Source organism: Lontra canadensis, unplaced genomic scaffold, assembly GCF_010015895.1.
Source record: "Lontra canadensis isolate GAN:19392208 unplaced genomic scaffold, GSC_riverotter_1.0 scaffold43, whole genome shotgun sequence".
Lineage (NCBI taxonomy): Eukaryota > Metazoa > Chordata > Mammalia > Carnivora > Mustelidae > Lontra > Lontra canadensis.
In genome coordinates this window covers 14,099,833-14,114,960 of record NW_022631037.1, presented here as the reverse complement: position 1 = coordinate 14,114,960, position 15,128 = coordinate 14,099,833, and the positions used below count along the sequence as shown (strand labels likewise).

Genomic DNA, 15,128 nt, shown 5'->3' with positions numbered 1-15,128 from the left:
TTAAGATTTATTTATTTATTTGACAGAGAGAGACAGTGAGACAGGGGACACAAGCTGGGGGAGTGGGAGAGGGAGAAGCAGGTTTCCTGCTGAGCAGGGAGCCCGATGCGGGGCCCAATCCCAGGACCCTGGGATCACGACCTGAGCCGAAGGCAGACGCTTAACCGACTGAGCCACCCAGGTGTCCCTCACTGTTTCTAATTTTAGCCATTCATGATCTGATTCAGGTTTTTAACAGAGCAACCTGGCTACAGTGTGAGAACCAAGTGGAGGGACGAGGGTCGGGCTGGACGGAGGAAGCTGAGACGCCAGGTGGGAGGCTGGGGTGGTCATCCAGGGGAGAATGGCGAGTGGTTTGCACCAGGTGGTCACAGAGGAGTCACAGAGAAGTGGACCAATCAGTATATGTTCTGGAATTGCAGCCAGCAGGACAGGCCGATGAGATGAGGGAGGGATGAGAGGGAGGTGTGAAGGGGCAAGTGCTGCATTCTTGCCTTGAAAACCTGGGTGGATGGGAGGACCATCTCCTGAGATGCAGAAGACAGGGAGTAACAGGTGTGTGACGTGGGAAGATGAGGGCTCCTTCGTGGCTTTTTGAATATGTATCATCTCCTGAAGCTTAGGTTCTCCTTAGGGCCAAACACTAGGCTCTAGCTGCTCCCCATCTTCGTGTAAGTGGTAGACATCGGTTGTGTGAATAGTGCACACCGTATGAGTAGTGGCTGGTGGGATGTGCACACTGCCTGCAGTGACATATCTCAGTTAGGGGCCCAGTTCTGTCCCCTCTCTCGCCTATGACTTGGCCCTTTTGGTAGGACTTCCCAGCTTCCACCTTCTGCCTTGACGGCTTTAGCATTTAACGAGCTCACGTGCCCGTGGCACCTGTCTGTGTCCCAGACACCATGCGACCGGTCTCATGAGGTTGGCACCTTTCCCTCTCATCCACACTTCCAGTCATTCCAGAGCAGCCTGCTGAGGGACCCAGTGCACTGAGAGGGGGTCCCTCTTTCCTCCCTCACCCCCTTCCCTAGCCTCAGAGGAACAGAATGGAGAACAGCAAGCAGCTTGATTCATAGACTTTATCAGCTTTTTTTCCACCCAGCAGTTTCTGCAGACAACCGAGCCTGTTTGCGGTACACACGGTTCACGCTGGCAAAGCTGGGGAGCAGCGGGGCAGGCATCAAGGCTAGGGGCGGGCAGCAGATGAGGCTGGACCAGTGGACCCCAGTGCTTGAGGAGAGGAGACTGCCAAGCAGGCTCAGGAGGAAAGGTGGCCTCAGGGAGAGGAGGGCACGTGAACAGCTGCAGGGAGGAAGTAGGGTGGGGGGCGGGCTGTGGTCACTGTCTGTCCGGGGGATGGAGGAGGCAGGACACAGTGCCTGTGTCTGTGAGGCTGGGGGTGGGGAGCCCATATACACTGTTTTGTGGCAGGAACCAGACAGACCGCTGTATAAAAGGGACTGTACAACATAACCTATGATACAATGTTTACATATGATACAAGGCTCTTCCCCTCTTTGAGTTTTAAAAAATAAATTTACAATTCCAGAGCTTTTGGTAAAAAATATGTACACCCTCAGAGCAGGAGCAGCAGCTGCTTTTGCTGTTGCCGCTGCTGCCTCTTCAGAAGGGAAAGAGGTGGTGTCAGAAAGGGGGAGGCGAGGCTGTGCCCGGAAACCTCACCCAGTAGCTCCCAGGAGCCCTGGGCCCCTCGGCCCTGGAGGCCCCTGTGGGAGAGGGTGGGGGGACAGAGAGGTATGAAAGGCATCGCCACAGTCTGGTTTTGCCTTGACAGCCTTGGCCATTCCCGCTGCTCTCACTCCCGGGCGCTGCCAGCCCAGGTACAGGGGTCCGCCTCACCCCAGCTCTGATGGGGAGGACCAGGAGGAGTCAAGACAGGAAGAAGGATAGAGACCATGTGGTTGGTGTCCCACAGAAGAGCCAGAAGGGAGATGGCAGCTCCCTTCTTAGCAGCAGACTCCCCGAAAGCAGGAGTGTGGGCAGCAGAACCCCCAGCTCCTGATGGCGCCACGTCCCACCCTGCAATGCGGAGGAAGCGTCCGGTAGGCAACCAAGGCCTGTGTTTCCCTGAGCATCTCTTACCCTCTCATTGGAGCCCACCCAGAGACCCTGGGGAGGCCTGAGTGGGGGACCCACAAGAGCTGACGGGATGCCCCCTGCCCCGTGAACAGCTTTGCCCACAGGCTTGGGCATGCAGGGCACCCAAAGGAGCTGAGAAGGGAGTGGTGGGGGTGGGGAGAGCACCCCCACACCATCGCGGGGCCAAGTACACCAGGGTAGCACCAAACAGGACCCCTCTGCACAAAACACCCTCCCGCGGTTACCGGATATACTCCTGCTTCTTCAAGGGGACAGGCGCACACAGGCACACAGACACAAGGGCGATGTGATATTCCAGTGGAGTACGTCAGGGGTCCCGGCCCTGACCAGGGAGAGGCCAGACCGGGCTGGAGAGGAAGGCTGCCAACCCCTCCCACGATTCCGCTCTGTGAGACAGGAGCGTGGGCCGCTTTCCTGCCTGCTTGGGAGGAGGTTGGAAACTCCATCTCTGGACCGGACCTCGATGGGAGGGGACAGAGGAAGGAGCTCTCTGCCCCCTTCCCTGCGAGGGAAGAAACCAGCCAAGTGGGGAGTGGGCTGGAAGGAGCAAGGGGGAGAGGATTTCAGCAAGGTGGACAGGCTTCTGAGTCCAGGGGTAAGTCCATCTGACTCTTCCCTGAGGGGCAAGAAGTTGCCCAAGAGGAAAGGTGTCAGGGGTGGGTTGGGACATCGTGCAAAGTGCTTGAGTGCCAGGTGCCCGAGGACTTGGCGGGGCGCCCACCGGAACCTCTGTTCTCACTGACTATTGGCCTCTAGCTTGTAGGAGAGCTCAAAGAGGAGGTTCTGGTTGTCGATGACCTGGAACTGGCGCACATAGGCCTTAGTCTGCAGGTGATGGGGCGACGCCTCCATATCCAGGCCTGGGGGTGTGACAAGAGAAAAGCATTCAGGCTCCCAGCCTCCCACCCACCCACCGTGTTCTCCCTCTCCCTCCCTCCATGCATGCTGGCCAGAGGAGAGGGGTGTGGGTTGGGACAGGTGCTGGGCAGGAGGGCTCCGGGGAAGGCTAAGGAGAGAGGGTGGAGAGCTGACAAGTTTAAGGAAATCAAGAACTAAGCAGGGACTCCTCCCAGATCCCTCCCATTCAGGCAGAGCTCTCCCTGGGAGGCTCTTAGAAGCCCGGTACTCACAGAGGGGCCGGCTCCGGTATTTGCGGACTGTCCTCACTTTTTCAGCCACGGAATGCTGGGAGATGACAAGGAATGAGCCCTAAAAAGGGCTCAGAAAGAGACTCCCCCCTCTAATACTCCCCTTGCTGTGTTCTGCTCCAGCTCTACTGCTTTGACCCTGCTCTCTCCAGGATCTGATCCTGGAGGGTCTCAGAAGAACCAAAGGAGGGGTATAACCGGCTGGTGGGGAGAGGAAGAGTTGCGTGCATGCACACACACACACACACACACACACCCCATCCCTCCCCAGCTGCCTGTCAGCTTTGCCACCCGTGGGCGGGTTGCCACGGCAATGCCACCGGGGACAGTCAGGAGTCTGTCAGGCAAGCTGGGCACTAAGGAGAAAGGCTGCTGTCTTTAGGGGGTTGCCAGGAGAGGGGGAAGGATGCCAGCCTCCGCGCCCAGGCCACAGTCAGCAGTGCCACTCACCAGCTTCTCAATGTTCACCAAACCATCGACAAGGGTCTTACTCCCCTCGTGCAGGAAAGTCAGGTCTAGGGAATGGAAGAGAAGCCCATGTGAGGAAGAAGAGAGGAGGTCCAAAGGGCCCTTCCCCTCCCCTACAACCTCTCACTAGGGGGCTCCTCTCCAGGTGGGCACTCAGAGTTGAGTGCCAGGGGTTGAGAGCCAGAACTGGGGCACGGAGAGTGTGGCCAGAAGGGCACAGGAGTGACCCTCACCTTTGAGGATCAGAGGCACGAAGGGAATCACAGGAGGTTTCATCTTGGAGATCACTTCTCGGTAGCTTTTGTGGTTCCTGCAGGGGTCCTGGCGTTCAGGGAAGAGAGATAAAGGGGCAGATAGTGCACCTTAAAGATGTCCCCTACTCCCTCATCCTCCTGTCCTAGATCCATCTCTGATCAGAGAGCTTACGTATAGGTGTCTAGCTGGGGATGAAGTGGGGAGAGGCTTGACCCTTCTCCCTCCTCCAAGGAAAAGGGGGTAGCAATCCTCCCACCCCTCCCCTCCCAGTGTGGGGTGGGGGGCAGTCTCAGGCACTAAAAACCTTGAAGGGAAGCTTGAAGAAGCAGGTTTATGGGGACAGAGGGTCTCTGGGGTACAAGTCTAGGGGCAGATAAAAGAGCTGAACCCACTCACTGTCAGGTTCTCAAATTTGCGGAACAAGTTCTTGAATTTCCCTGGCAGCTTCTGTAGAGAGTTTGAAGGAAGGAGAGGAAATGTCAGAGTGGAGCTCCTTGGGTTTCACGGCAGCTCTGGCTAATCCCCCGGTGTCAGAGGGGGAAAGGGCCTGGCTGTCTTGCAGGGGGCTGGCAAGCTGGTGGGTGGGGAAATAGAGTCAGCCCTTGATGCAGTCCCGGGAGCTTGAAGAGCCCACGGGAACGAATTACACTGGGGAATTCGAGTCTCTGCTTAGGTATACACCATGCGCGAGGGGACTCGCTGAGTGCTGGCTGCAATCCAGTGTCCAAGCCTGCCATCTGGCCTGGGCTGCCTGCCCCCACTCGGGCGGGGATTCCGGCTTTTCACTATTTTGCACAGGACAGGGTCCGTTAGCCAAGCTGAGTGCCCGCCCGGGGGCTGGACCTGCCAGAAGAGGGCGCCTCCCTCCGCTCGGCACAAAGGCTCCCTACCCGCCAGGAGCAGCTGCGTGGGTGAACCCCGGAAGCCAAGGACGCCCGCCGCACCCCCCGCCCCGCCCCAGCCGGACCAACACAGGCGGGAGGAGAGGAAAGGGCAGCCGTGTCATCACCTCCCAGGTGAGCCGCAGGCGGCTAACCGCGGCGTTGTCCAGCCCCATGACCACGGCGTAGAAGGACAGCAGGTCCTGGTTCTGCTTGCAGCTGCGTGGGGTGGGAGGCGGAGTCAGCGAGTGCCGCGGGGGCGGGGGGGTCCTCCGCGCCCCCCCCCCGCCAGCCCCGCCGCCAGCCCCGCCGCCCGCCCGCCGCACTCACATGGCCGCGATCTTGAGGAACTTCTTGAGCAGCTGCGCGCGCTTGCCCGGGGCCTCGCAGAGCAGCACCTCGGTGGCCACCCAGTGCGTGACCTCGCTGCAACGCTGCAGCAGCAGCTCCAGGTTGGCGGTCTCCCGGCGGCCGCGCTCCCCGTGGAACACGTAGTCCACGAATTCCAGCTGCACCCATGGTGGGCGTGGTGGAGGGGCCGCGGAGAGGGGGCGGAGGGGGGGGGATGTAGGGAGATTGGGGGTGGGGTGTAAGTGGCCGGGTGGCCACAGAGCGGAGGGAAGGGCCGAAGGGCAGGGGCGGGAGGGTGGCAAATAGGAGAAAACGGGGACAAGACAGGTTGCAACAGAGATGGGGGGCGGGGAGCAACATTAATAATACTGTCCTATCCCCTGAGCACTTACTAGGTGCCAGGTCCTTGAACCGTCTGATAGACATTATTGTGACTGCCTTATTTTCTTTCTTTAACAGAGAATAGCTTAAAGAGAGTAACCATGGATCAGGTTCTATGTAAGACCCACCTTACTAAGGGGGTCTCTCTCTTTGCTGGTTTTTTTTTTTTTCCCCCAGATGGGGGACATAAAGCTCAGGGTCTGGGGCGAGTTGGGGTGAATTGCCCAAGGGCAGCCTGCCAGCCAGCCTTCTAACCCCAAGTTCAGCTGCACAGCCTGCCGGTCTCCAGAACCCCCAAAAATGGCACATTTCTCCCTCCAGCCCCCCAGCCCAGCACTGGTTACAGTCCCCACCTCATGCACACATCGGAACAGCTCCCAGTGGAAGGCAGTAAGGTGGTTGGCAACGTCCTCCGGCTCCACTCGGTGGATCTCTGTGTCTCCAGGGGAGACCTGGATCTCCTCTGGGAGGGGCATCTGGTGGCAGGCAGGGGCACAGGGGCTGGACTCCACTCTGGGCTTGTGAGGTTCTGCCCATAGCCCCTCTGGGCCCTGGCTCCCAGCCAAGGCCTTGGGACGGAGTTCTTACCAAGGCCTCATAGCTGTCCCGCGTGCAGGCAAACAGGTGGCTGTTGATGCCCAGTGTGGTGAAGACACAGTCTTCAGTCGGCTGGAGAAGGACCTTCTCTGCAGGAGAACAAGCTGCTCTGCCTCCGCCCCAGCCACCTGCACCCTCACACACCCCAGCCACTCTCGCCATCCCATCTGGAAACTCCTAACCCTGCACAGACACATTCTAGACTAAGGGGACTCGTGTTAGGTTACCATCAGTTTATGCCATATTTACCTGACATTTTTCAAATAATGAATTCTCTTACAGTCATAAGCTCTTTTTTAGACCCAATATTCTTCCACAGTTCTTCTCTCATTCTATCAGCTGGGGGACACCAGGACGTTTTTCCCCCTTGCCTCAGAGGAAGAGAAGGCTCCGGCTACATTGCAGGCTTCCTGCCTTCCCATAGAAGTTGGAGGCCCACCCTGTGTTTTTAGCCTCGAAAACAGCATCCTCAGATGGTCTGGGAGGTTAAAGAACCAGATCCCAAGGTGAGGAAAGGCGAGCACCAGAATCTGAATCCAAGTGTCTTGGGCCAGTGCTTTCCAAACTTCAATATGCATAGGGATCGCCTGGGAATCTGGTTAAAATGCTCATTCTGAATCGGTGGGTCTGGAGCAGGGTCTGAGGTACGTCAGCACCCTGGCCCCAGAGCACCGGGCTTGTGAGTTTCTCCTCTCCTGCCAGCCCCCCCCACCACCTGGCCTAGCTCTTCCCAAGCCTCACCTCCGGAGGAAGCCACAGCCACCAGGATGAGGGAGTCCTCACGCCCCGCAGGCTCCTCTGAGTACTGCAATTTTTCTGTCACAGAGCCCAGGATGTCCTGCACAGACGCCGAGAGGCGGCTGCGGATGGTCACGTAAGAGTGGTCAGGCATGTAGACCCGGCAGAAAACTGGGCAGAGACAGGGAGGTGGCTTGGCATAAGAAGGCAGAAGGGCAGTGCGGACACAACCCCCTCAGTGCACGTCAGTTCCCCAGCCCATCTCACCCCTAACCTTCAGTCAGCTGGCTTCTGAGAAAGAGGCTGTCAAAAGGACAGGTTCCACTCCACCAGGAGACTCCACTAAAGGTGCCCTAAAACCCAGATTCCCTGGAGGGTCCTCAGCCACTCCAGAAGCTCTGCCCAGCTTGATGCCCACACTCACTCTCATCAGAGCCCCGGAAGGCCACTCGGGTCTGCAGGCAGGAGTCGATCCGGCGGAAGTGACGGAAGAGTGGCTTCACTTGCTTGCTGGGTGGCTGGCTTTCCTCTGGGATCCTGGCATGGACACAGCTGGGCGTCAGGAAGTCCTGTCACGCATATGGAGCGCCAGGCAGGCAACATCAAGCAAGGGATTATCAGAATTGAGTCAAGGATGCAGCAGCACCAGGTTCAGAAAGTGGTAAAAGAGGTCAGAAGGAAGACAGTGACCAGCATGGGACGACTGTCCAAGTGACCCAGATCATATGTCACCTCTTCTGTGAATTCTCCGATCCACCCCACCCACCAGGAAAGGTCACTCTTTGGCATCAACTGCTGTAAGACACTGGGTTAATATTTGTTCATGTGTGTATCTTATCTCTTCTGAAAGACTGAGAGCTTTTGAGGGCTGGGCTTACTTCTTCCTGGATTTTTATTTTCCCCACCCTCCAGGCCTAGCACACTACTTGGCACATGGTAGGCGTAGGTCATCCTGTTTCCTGAATTTTGCCATCAAGGACTTTACAGCCTGGGAGGGAGACAGACGTGGATACAGCTACTTCTAACACGAGACAGGAGGTGTTAGGTGATATAACAAAGGTACAAGGAGAGTTCTGTTGGCAAGAGGGAGGGGGAACTTTCATCAGGAAGATGTTTTTGACCGTGGCCTTGAAGGACAACAGAAAGAGAAGGGAGTACAGGGTGGTCCTTCTTGGGTGGACCATGTGAATGATGGCAAGACATTAGAACTGGGAATGCCCAGGAGTTCAGGGAATGGTGGGGTGTATAGCAAGTGTCATGGGGGCTGGGGGATGTGGGAGATGAGGCAGGAAGCATTGGCAGAAAGGCAGGGGTGTTGAATGCTTTCGAGGGTGTTACAATTTGAGGGTGCCTGGGTGGCTCAGTCGCTAAGCGTCCGCCTTTGGCTCAGGTCATGATCCCAGGGTCCTGGGATCAAGCCCCACATCAGGTTCCCTGCTCCATGGGAGAGCCTGCTTCTCCATCTCCCACTCCCTCTGCTGTGTTCCCTCTCTCAGTGTCTCTCTCTCTCTGTCAAATAAATAAATAAAATCTTAAAAAAAAAAAAGGGGGGGTGTTGCAATTTTGTCTTGTGGGCGATAGGGAGCCCTGGATGTTTTTGGAATAGGAGAGTGATGTTGTCAAACTGGAAAGATCTCTCTGGTGTCAGCATAAGAAGGGAGAGGATGCAAGACCATGAGCTGAAGCCCTGGGCAGGAGGCTGTGGCAATAATCCAGGTGAGAGCTAATGAGGTCGAAACAAGGGTTGCGCTGGTGGGAATGGAGAGGAGAGAGATTGAAATGGTCAGAGGGATGGATCGATGGATGGATGGATGGACAGACAGATGGACAGATGAAGTGGAGTCCTGAAGCTGGCTCACATTGGCTCATGAGAAGAGATTGTGAAATTTGGGGAGATTCTGCCTATAGATTTTAAAATAGCCATATAAAATATTAAAAATATAAAATATAAAGAAATGTTTTATGAACATCTACCCAAATTATCACCACAAAGGTAGCATCTTGTTTTACTACATTTTGCTATTATCTATGCTCCTTTTTAAGATTTTATTTATTATTTGACAGAGACACAGCAAGAGAAGGAACACAAACAGGAGGAGTGGGAAAGAGAGAGAGAGAGAAGCAGGCTTCCCCCTGAGCAGGAAGTCTGATGCAGGGCTCAATCCCAGGACCCTGAGATCATGACCCAAGCTGAAGGCAGATGCTTAACAACTGAGCCACCAGGTGCCCCGCTATTATCTATGCTCTCGGTGTTATTTTCCTCTCTTGTATTTGTATGCTGAAAATACTGTGTAATGGCCCGCCACTGCACATTTCTTCCCAAGTTCACATTCAGTATTAACATTCACATGTCAGTAGCTGGAAATCAGCCAGCGAGAGAATTTACACCATGCAAATCAGCAAAAGCTACAAATAGGGGCTCTCTCTCTTTTCCCCCCAAAGTGCTGGTTGTTAAATATGTCCCAATATACCATCGGATTAACAAAGAAATGGGTGGGAGAATGGACAAGACAGTGACTGGAGGCTGTGCTCTGTGCTACACTCTAGCAAGAGAAAGCTGCTGAAATAAAACCACACTGGAGTGAAAAGGCCAGAGGCAGTCCCCGCGACAGAGGAACATGGGGGACTTCTGTCCTATCCCCTCCCCCAACCCATTCCCCTCACTTTAGCTCCACTGTTTCCACAAGCTGGTGCAGCCTCAATGTGTCCTCTCGGAGGTCCTGGTAAAGGGACTCATCCTTCATAATCAGCAGGTACAGATCCTGGGGAGCAGAGGAGAGAGAAGATGAAGGCAGGGGTCTCATCCCAAGCTTCGCTATTGGCAAGGGCTGGGGCAGCATCTCCATGTCTTTGAACATAGAGGAACCATATAAACTGAGGTCCACTGGCATCTTCTCCTTCCAGGTACCCAGCTTGAAGAGTATGGCTCCTTCAAAGGAGTCCCTTCTAATAGCCTGCTCACCCGCCTTCTCTTCCCAGGCCCACCTTGATGATGCGGCCGGCCCCCTCTTCCTCCTGCAGCAGCCCCTGGTATGTGTCCAGGAAATGAAGGAGCATGGCTAGACAAGCCTGCTTCCGGCCCAGCCCCTCGGGGCCCTCCATGCCTCCTGCCCAAACAAAACTGACCCCTTAGTTAAGAAAAATCCCTGGGCAGGCAGACCAGAAGAAACTGGGAAAGGAGATGAGAAGCAGTGGGTGGTTAAACCCTACCATATATTCTCTAATCTGGGGCCAGGGACAAGGGAAGTGCAGGGGTCCCTGGAGACAAGACCCCTTTATGTCCCAGCCTGGGCTTTTGCTCAGAGTAGGTAGGGATGGCCCCCACTTGACCATGTCCATCTGACAGCATCCTGCCTGTTTGAATTTCACTTGGAGGTATCCCGCCGGGACCCACCCAACCCCTGACCAGCCCATAGCCTGGAGCCGATAAAGGCCAGGGGTGCTTACCACAAACCTGACCATACCTCAGTGTAAGGCCTAGTGTTTCTAAGAGAGCCTATGGTATTCTACTCAGTGGCCTGACATGTACAATTAGATCCTAAAATAACTCAGTGAGAGGCCCTGTGCTTACATGAGACCCTACAAAGAGCCTGGCCAGTGGCCTGCCTCTAGCAGACCCCACTGAAGCACAGCCGTGACCTGATGTTTACATTGGACCCTATAATAACCCACTTGCAACCAGATGTTTAGAGCAACAGTTCAGTGGGGAGAGGACTCTCTTAATAGAATAATAACACCTTATGTTGGCCCAAGGCTCTGCAGTCTCCAGAGTGCTCCCACATCTACTATCAGATTCATCTCCCCAGCAGCCCCATAGGGAGGCAGGCAGGTGCTGTTTATCCCCTTTTTACAGAAGAGGAAACTGAAGCCCCAGGAGGTTAGGTGGTCTGCCCAAGGTCACACAGCGGGTGAGTAAAACCCCTGGAATTGAAACCCAGGTGTGTTTCCTAGGGAAGCGCTGAGGACCCGTATCACAGGTGGGGTAGGGGGAGTGGCTTCCTCCTGACCTCCCCTATTGCAAGCTCCATAAAAGGATATTACTGATGTAGCTCCTGCAGAAATTTCTCCGTGGGGAGGAAGAGAGAATGGGTGAGGACGATGTCATCCAGCAGGATATCTGTAGAGATCAATTGGTGCCACTGACATCAGGCGGGCACTTCCAGGACCCGACTGGACACTCCCTACCAGCCCCCTCTTGCCTCCTAGACTGAGTTCTCCTTTGCCAGCCTGGAGCCCCAGCCACCTGCCCCGTCATGCTCTGCACAAGCGCGTGCACACACACGTGTGAAGGCTCTGGGCAGCCGCTGCGGGGGTGGGGTTGGCAGCTGCCAAGGCAGCTGGAGGGAAGGAGGGGGCGCCCTTTGATGGCCACGCCCACTACTCTTCAATGTATGGGGGAAGTTGGTCAGATAATATGGCAAGCTTGAGATCTGCCCCCCAAAAGAGGTCGAACACAGAAGTGTCTCTAGACAAACAACTTCCAAACACAGAGGTTAGGGTCAGTGGTGTGTGTGTGTGTGTGTATGTCTGTATCCCTCCTCCCCTCCCTATTCCCTACATAACAGCTCTGAGTTCCAACTGGGCAGGTGAGAACCAGCCCTATTAAAAAGGAGAGGGAGTGACTGCCATCTCTTTGATCCCAAAAGCCTTTAAATAGAAGCCCTGTGTCCTCTGGATGCCCAGAGATGGAAGGGTTAATGATGGAAGGGTGGAGGGGAGTGGCTCTCACCACTCTTTTCCCCTCCACTCCCCGATCTGGGCCTGGCTCAGCCAGTCAGCCAGGTACAAGGTCGCCCTGACTTGCAGCCAGCCCTGGGGTGGGGCAGGGCAGCCTGACACACGGAGACAGGCAGGGAGCAGGGAGGGAGCCAGGTGTCCTCACCAGGACAGGTTAGGGCCAGGTCCCCAGGCACTGCCCCAGGACAAAACCAAGGCTTCTGACGTCTCTTGGCTCACTGGCATTTGGTTCTAGCCATGAAAGTAGAGGAGGAGAACCAACACCAGATCCTCTACCTGAAATGTTGCGGTTCACCAATGAGAAACTGAGGCCCAGAGCTGAGAGGGACCTGCCTGGAGCCAGAGTAGGAACCCAGACTCCTGAGTCTTTGTTCTTTTCTCAGTATGCCCCAGGCAAGCAGCGTGCCAGTGTAGAGCACAGTGGTGAGATTGGGCTACTTAGATGTTTGCAAGCCTTGAACTGGTTTGAGGATAACTTCTATAAGTCCCCTCCTCCCACACACTCTGGGAGGAAGCCAAGATGATTTGAGAACATTGATTATACTGGAGAATATCAGAGTGGCATGTTAAGGTGATCCTCATTTACCCTGGGACTGGTCTGAGGTTCCCCAAAGCAGTTACTTTGCAGATCTAGCTTGCCAGCCCAGGTAACAGGGTGACGAGCAATTCAAGAGTCCTTCCCCATGAGAAACCAGGAAGAGTGTCTGGCACCAGGTCCCTCTGGAAGGGGAAGGACAGGTTCTCCCTTTCCTCTTTGCCTCGCTACCCTGCTATGTTCTTAAAGTGAGTCTGAGAGCCCCAGCCATGACCCCTGGCTCCAAAGGTGGTGATGAGGTATAGGGCTGCTCAATGTCCTTCCCATCTATCTCATGGGAGATCGGAGCCAGAGCAAAGGAAGAGGAACACGGGGCAGAGTGGGGGAGATGGTGCTATGGGGGCTACAGTTTGGCGTCTGTCTCTTCCAAGCCAGGCTCTGGTCCAAGGCACAGCCTCCCCAGGGAATGTGTCATAGAGACACAGGGTGTGTGGTGTAGGCGGGAAGTTATGGTTAGGAGAGCTGTGTGTGTCTGATATTTTTCTAATTAAATCCAAAAGGTGTCAGCTCCCCAGGGCAACGACAGCTGAGCCAAGGAGAGGACCCAGGTCTTGAGGAAAATCTAGGGGAGCAGCGTCCTATTCCACAAGCGTAGGTCCAGGCTCCCCGCAGAGGTCTAAGAGCAAAGTGTGAAGCCCCCATCTTTGGTCCCTCAAGCAGGGATCCCCTCCCCAGACCTTGCTGGGCTTAATGAAATGCAGAAAGGCAGACCTAAAGACCCGTCATCGCTCTTCTACCTCCACCACTAACCAGCAGTTTGGGGCCTCAGTTTCCTCACAGTCCCCTTAGTAGGGGTGCTGGTGGGGAGTGGTGAAATAGCATCATCATTTAGGGAATAAGCTTCTCAGGGTGTGGCTATTATTTTTTAAAGAGGCCTGTGCTGAGGCCTGCCTTGGGAAGGGTGGGAGTTGGAGGGGCTCAGAACCACCCCCCCCCCGCCCCGGGATGCTGCAGGGTCCTAATGTCAGTCTCTGTCCAGCCGCCTCTCCCCTGACAAGCAACTTCTGCGCCAGCCCCTGACTAGAACACCTCCTTCCCCACAAGCTGCTAAGGACAATGCATCCCTTTGCCCAAGCCCAAAAGGCAGCTTGGGCCCTGAGCCTGTCTGGCACTGCCCCACTGAGTGGGCTAGTCCTGTGCTCTGGAGCTTCTAGACAGAATCAGGGACTCCTAGAAGGTCTTTCGGGTCTTGGAAAGCACCTCTTGGGGTGGGGGTTGGGGGGTGGATCTGGGTCTGCCCTGGGCAGCTTCCATCTTAGTGTGTCAGGCCTTAATTTGGGGCCACCGAAGGAGGTAGTCAACATCAGGGACCCATGAGAATCTGTGGGTAAAATAGCCAGAAGGGAAGGGTGGCTTAAGGAGAGAAAGAGGTTCAGCTTCTCCAGCTGGTGGTTGAGGCTGCTACAGGGAGGAAGGTGGCATTACCGCCTCCCTTCTGCATAAAGGTCTGTTCCCCTCCCAGGCCTCTGCCCCACTTCAGCTGACCGCTCAACCGCACACCGAGGCTCCCGGCAGAGCGCCACCCCCACCCCCCACTGTCCAAGGGCAAGGAAGAGGAACCCGGTGGCAACCCTCTACTCAGGGATGGATGGGCCTTACCTGAGGCGGCGCTGTCCCTGGTGGCCCCTCCAGCGAGCCGCTCCAGCACCCGGTTCAGAAGATGCTCCGGCCGCTCGGGGGCGCCCAGGGGGGCCCAGGGCGGGGAAGTCAGGGGCTCACCCGGGGACAGCTCGTCAGAGGAGTACGAGGAAGGGGAGCGCAGGGGCCCCCCTCCCCCAAGCGGCCCAGGCCCCGGCACCTCCTCGAGCTGTAGCCAACAGGGCCCTCCGCTGCCAAGCTCCTCCGAGACCCCCGCCGGCTCTCCCCCTTCCTCTTCAGGGGGCGGCTCCAGCCCCGGCTCTGTTGGGGGCTCCCGGAGGAAAGCGGGGAGCAGCAGGCGAGACACGCTCTGACGCCGCTGCAGCGGCCGCAGTCCCCCGGTTGGACCGCCGCCCCCGCCAGGTCCCCCGCCCCCGCCAGGGCCGCCGCAGCTTCCCGGACCCCCGCCGGGACCTCCCGCCACCGTTCGCCCCGCCAGCTGCGACGTCTGCTTCTTCAAAAATTTCTCCAACGGCTTCATGCCCCCCCCGCCCCTCTCCTCGGGGCCGCCGGGGGACCCAGGTGTCCCAGGCGCGGGCGGGGGGGGCGGGGACACGATGCTCAGAGCCGGAGGGGCAGAGCGGAGGGCTGTGCCAGGCGCCGGACTGGGGGCCAGAGGTGCCCGAGGCTCGCTGGCCGGGGTCCAGTGGCCAGTGGCCCGGGGAGGTGCCAGAGGGAAAGAGTGCTCTCTCTTAGTCGCCCCCCATGTCGGTCGCAGCCGGCACGCGGCGCGGAGGGCGGATAGGCTGCGGGGCCAGTGCCCCGGGCTCTGCGCTCCTGGGCCGGGCTGCGGCGGCAGAGACAGCGGGCGGAGCGCAAGGCTGAGAGAGGACGCGGCGGCGGCGGCGGCAGCGGCGGCGGCGGCGGCGGCGGCGGCTGCGCTCCTGGCCCGGGGGAAGGTGGCAGAACTGAGACCGCGCCCCCTCCTCCAGTCTCCGCCCAGTCCCCGCCCCTGCCCTTTCTGGACCCGCCCCCTGGGCCGCGCGAGGCTTGAACTTGGGCGCTGGGGCTGGCCTCGAGGGAAATAATAAGGGGCTGAATGGGATTGGCTTCAGGGCAGACGCAGAAATTAAGGGCAAAGGTGATGTAGTGATTTACCAACGGAGAGTGAGTCCTGGCTTGGGGGCCAAAAGGGGCTTTTAAGTATCATTTCAAAGAAGTAGGGCAGGTATGTGGCCTGCACAACTTGGGCTTACCTGTACCCAGGTGAGGCTTACG

At 57.0% G+C, this 15,128-nt stretch overlaps 1 protein-coding gene across 1 annotated transcript; it reads right to left on the bottom strand.

Annotated features, from left to right (window-relative positions):
- Positions 1-1,065: 1,065 nt before the first annotated feature.
- Positions 1,066-14,776, bottom strand: RAPGEFL1 (Rap guanine nucleotide exchange factor like 1). Its single transcript, XM_032871544.1, has 15 exons — positions 13,872-14,776; positions 10,979-11,057; positions 9,926-10,061; positions 9,605-9,702; positions 7,365-7,477; positions 6,944-7,111; positions 6,194-6,291; positions 5,959-6,081; positions 5,204-5,382; positions 5,002-5,092; positions 4,389-4,439; positions 3,971-4,058; positions 3,720-3,784; positions 3,252-3,306; positions 1,066-2,981 (listed from the first exon to the last, which is right to left on the bottom strand). Exons 1-15 carry the CDS (start codon positions 14,389-14,391, stop codon positions 2,857-2,859), a joined length of 1,989 nt encoding a protein of 662 aa, XP_032727435.1. The 5' UTR covers positions 14,392-14,776; the 3' UTR covers positions 1,066-2,856.
- Between the last annotated feature and the right edge of the window lie 352 nt (positions 14,777-15,128).

Excerpts from the sequence above, each read along its gene's own strand:
- RAPGEFL1 (XM_032871544.1), bottom strand. The coding sequence starts at position 14,391 with ATGAAGCCGTTGGAGAAATTTTTGAAGAAGCAGACGTCGCAGCTGGCG. Across the intron at positions 11,058-13,871 it reads CAGGGACAGCGCCGCCTCAG|ATATCCTGCTGGATGACATC; the intron begins GTAAGGCCCATC and ends TGATCTCTACAG. Across the intron at positions 4,059-4,388 it reads GCAAATTTGAGAACCTGACA|GACCCCTGCAGGAACCACAA; the intron begins GTGAGTGGGTTC and ends CCTGAACGCCAG.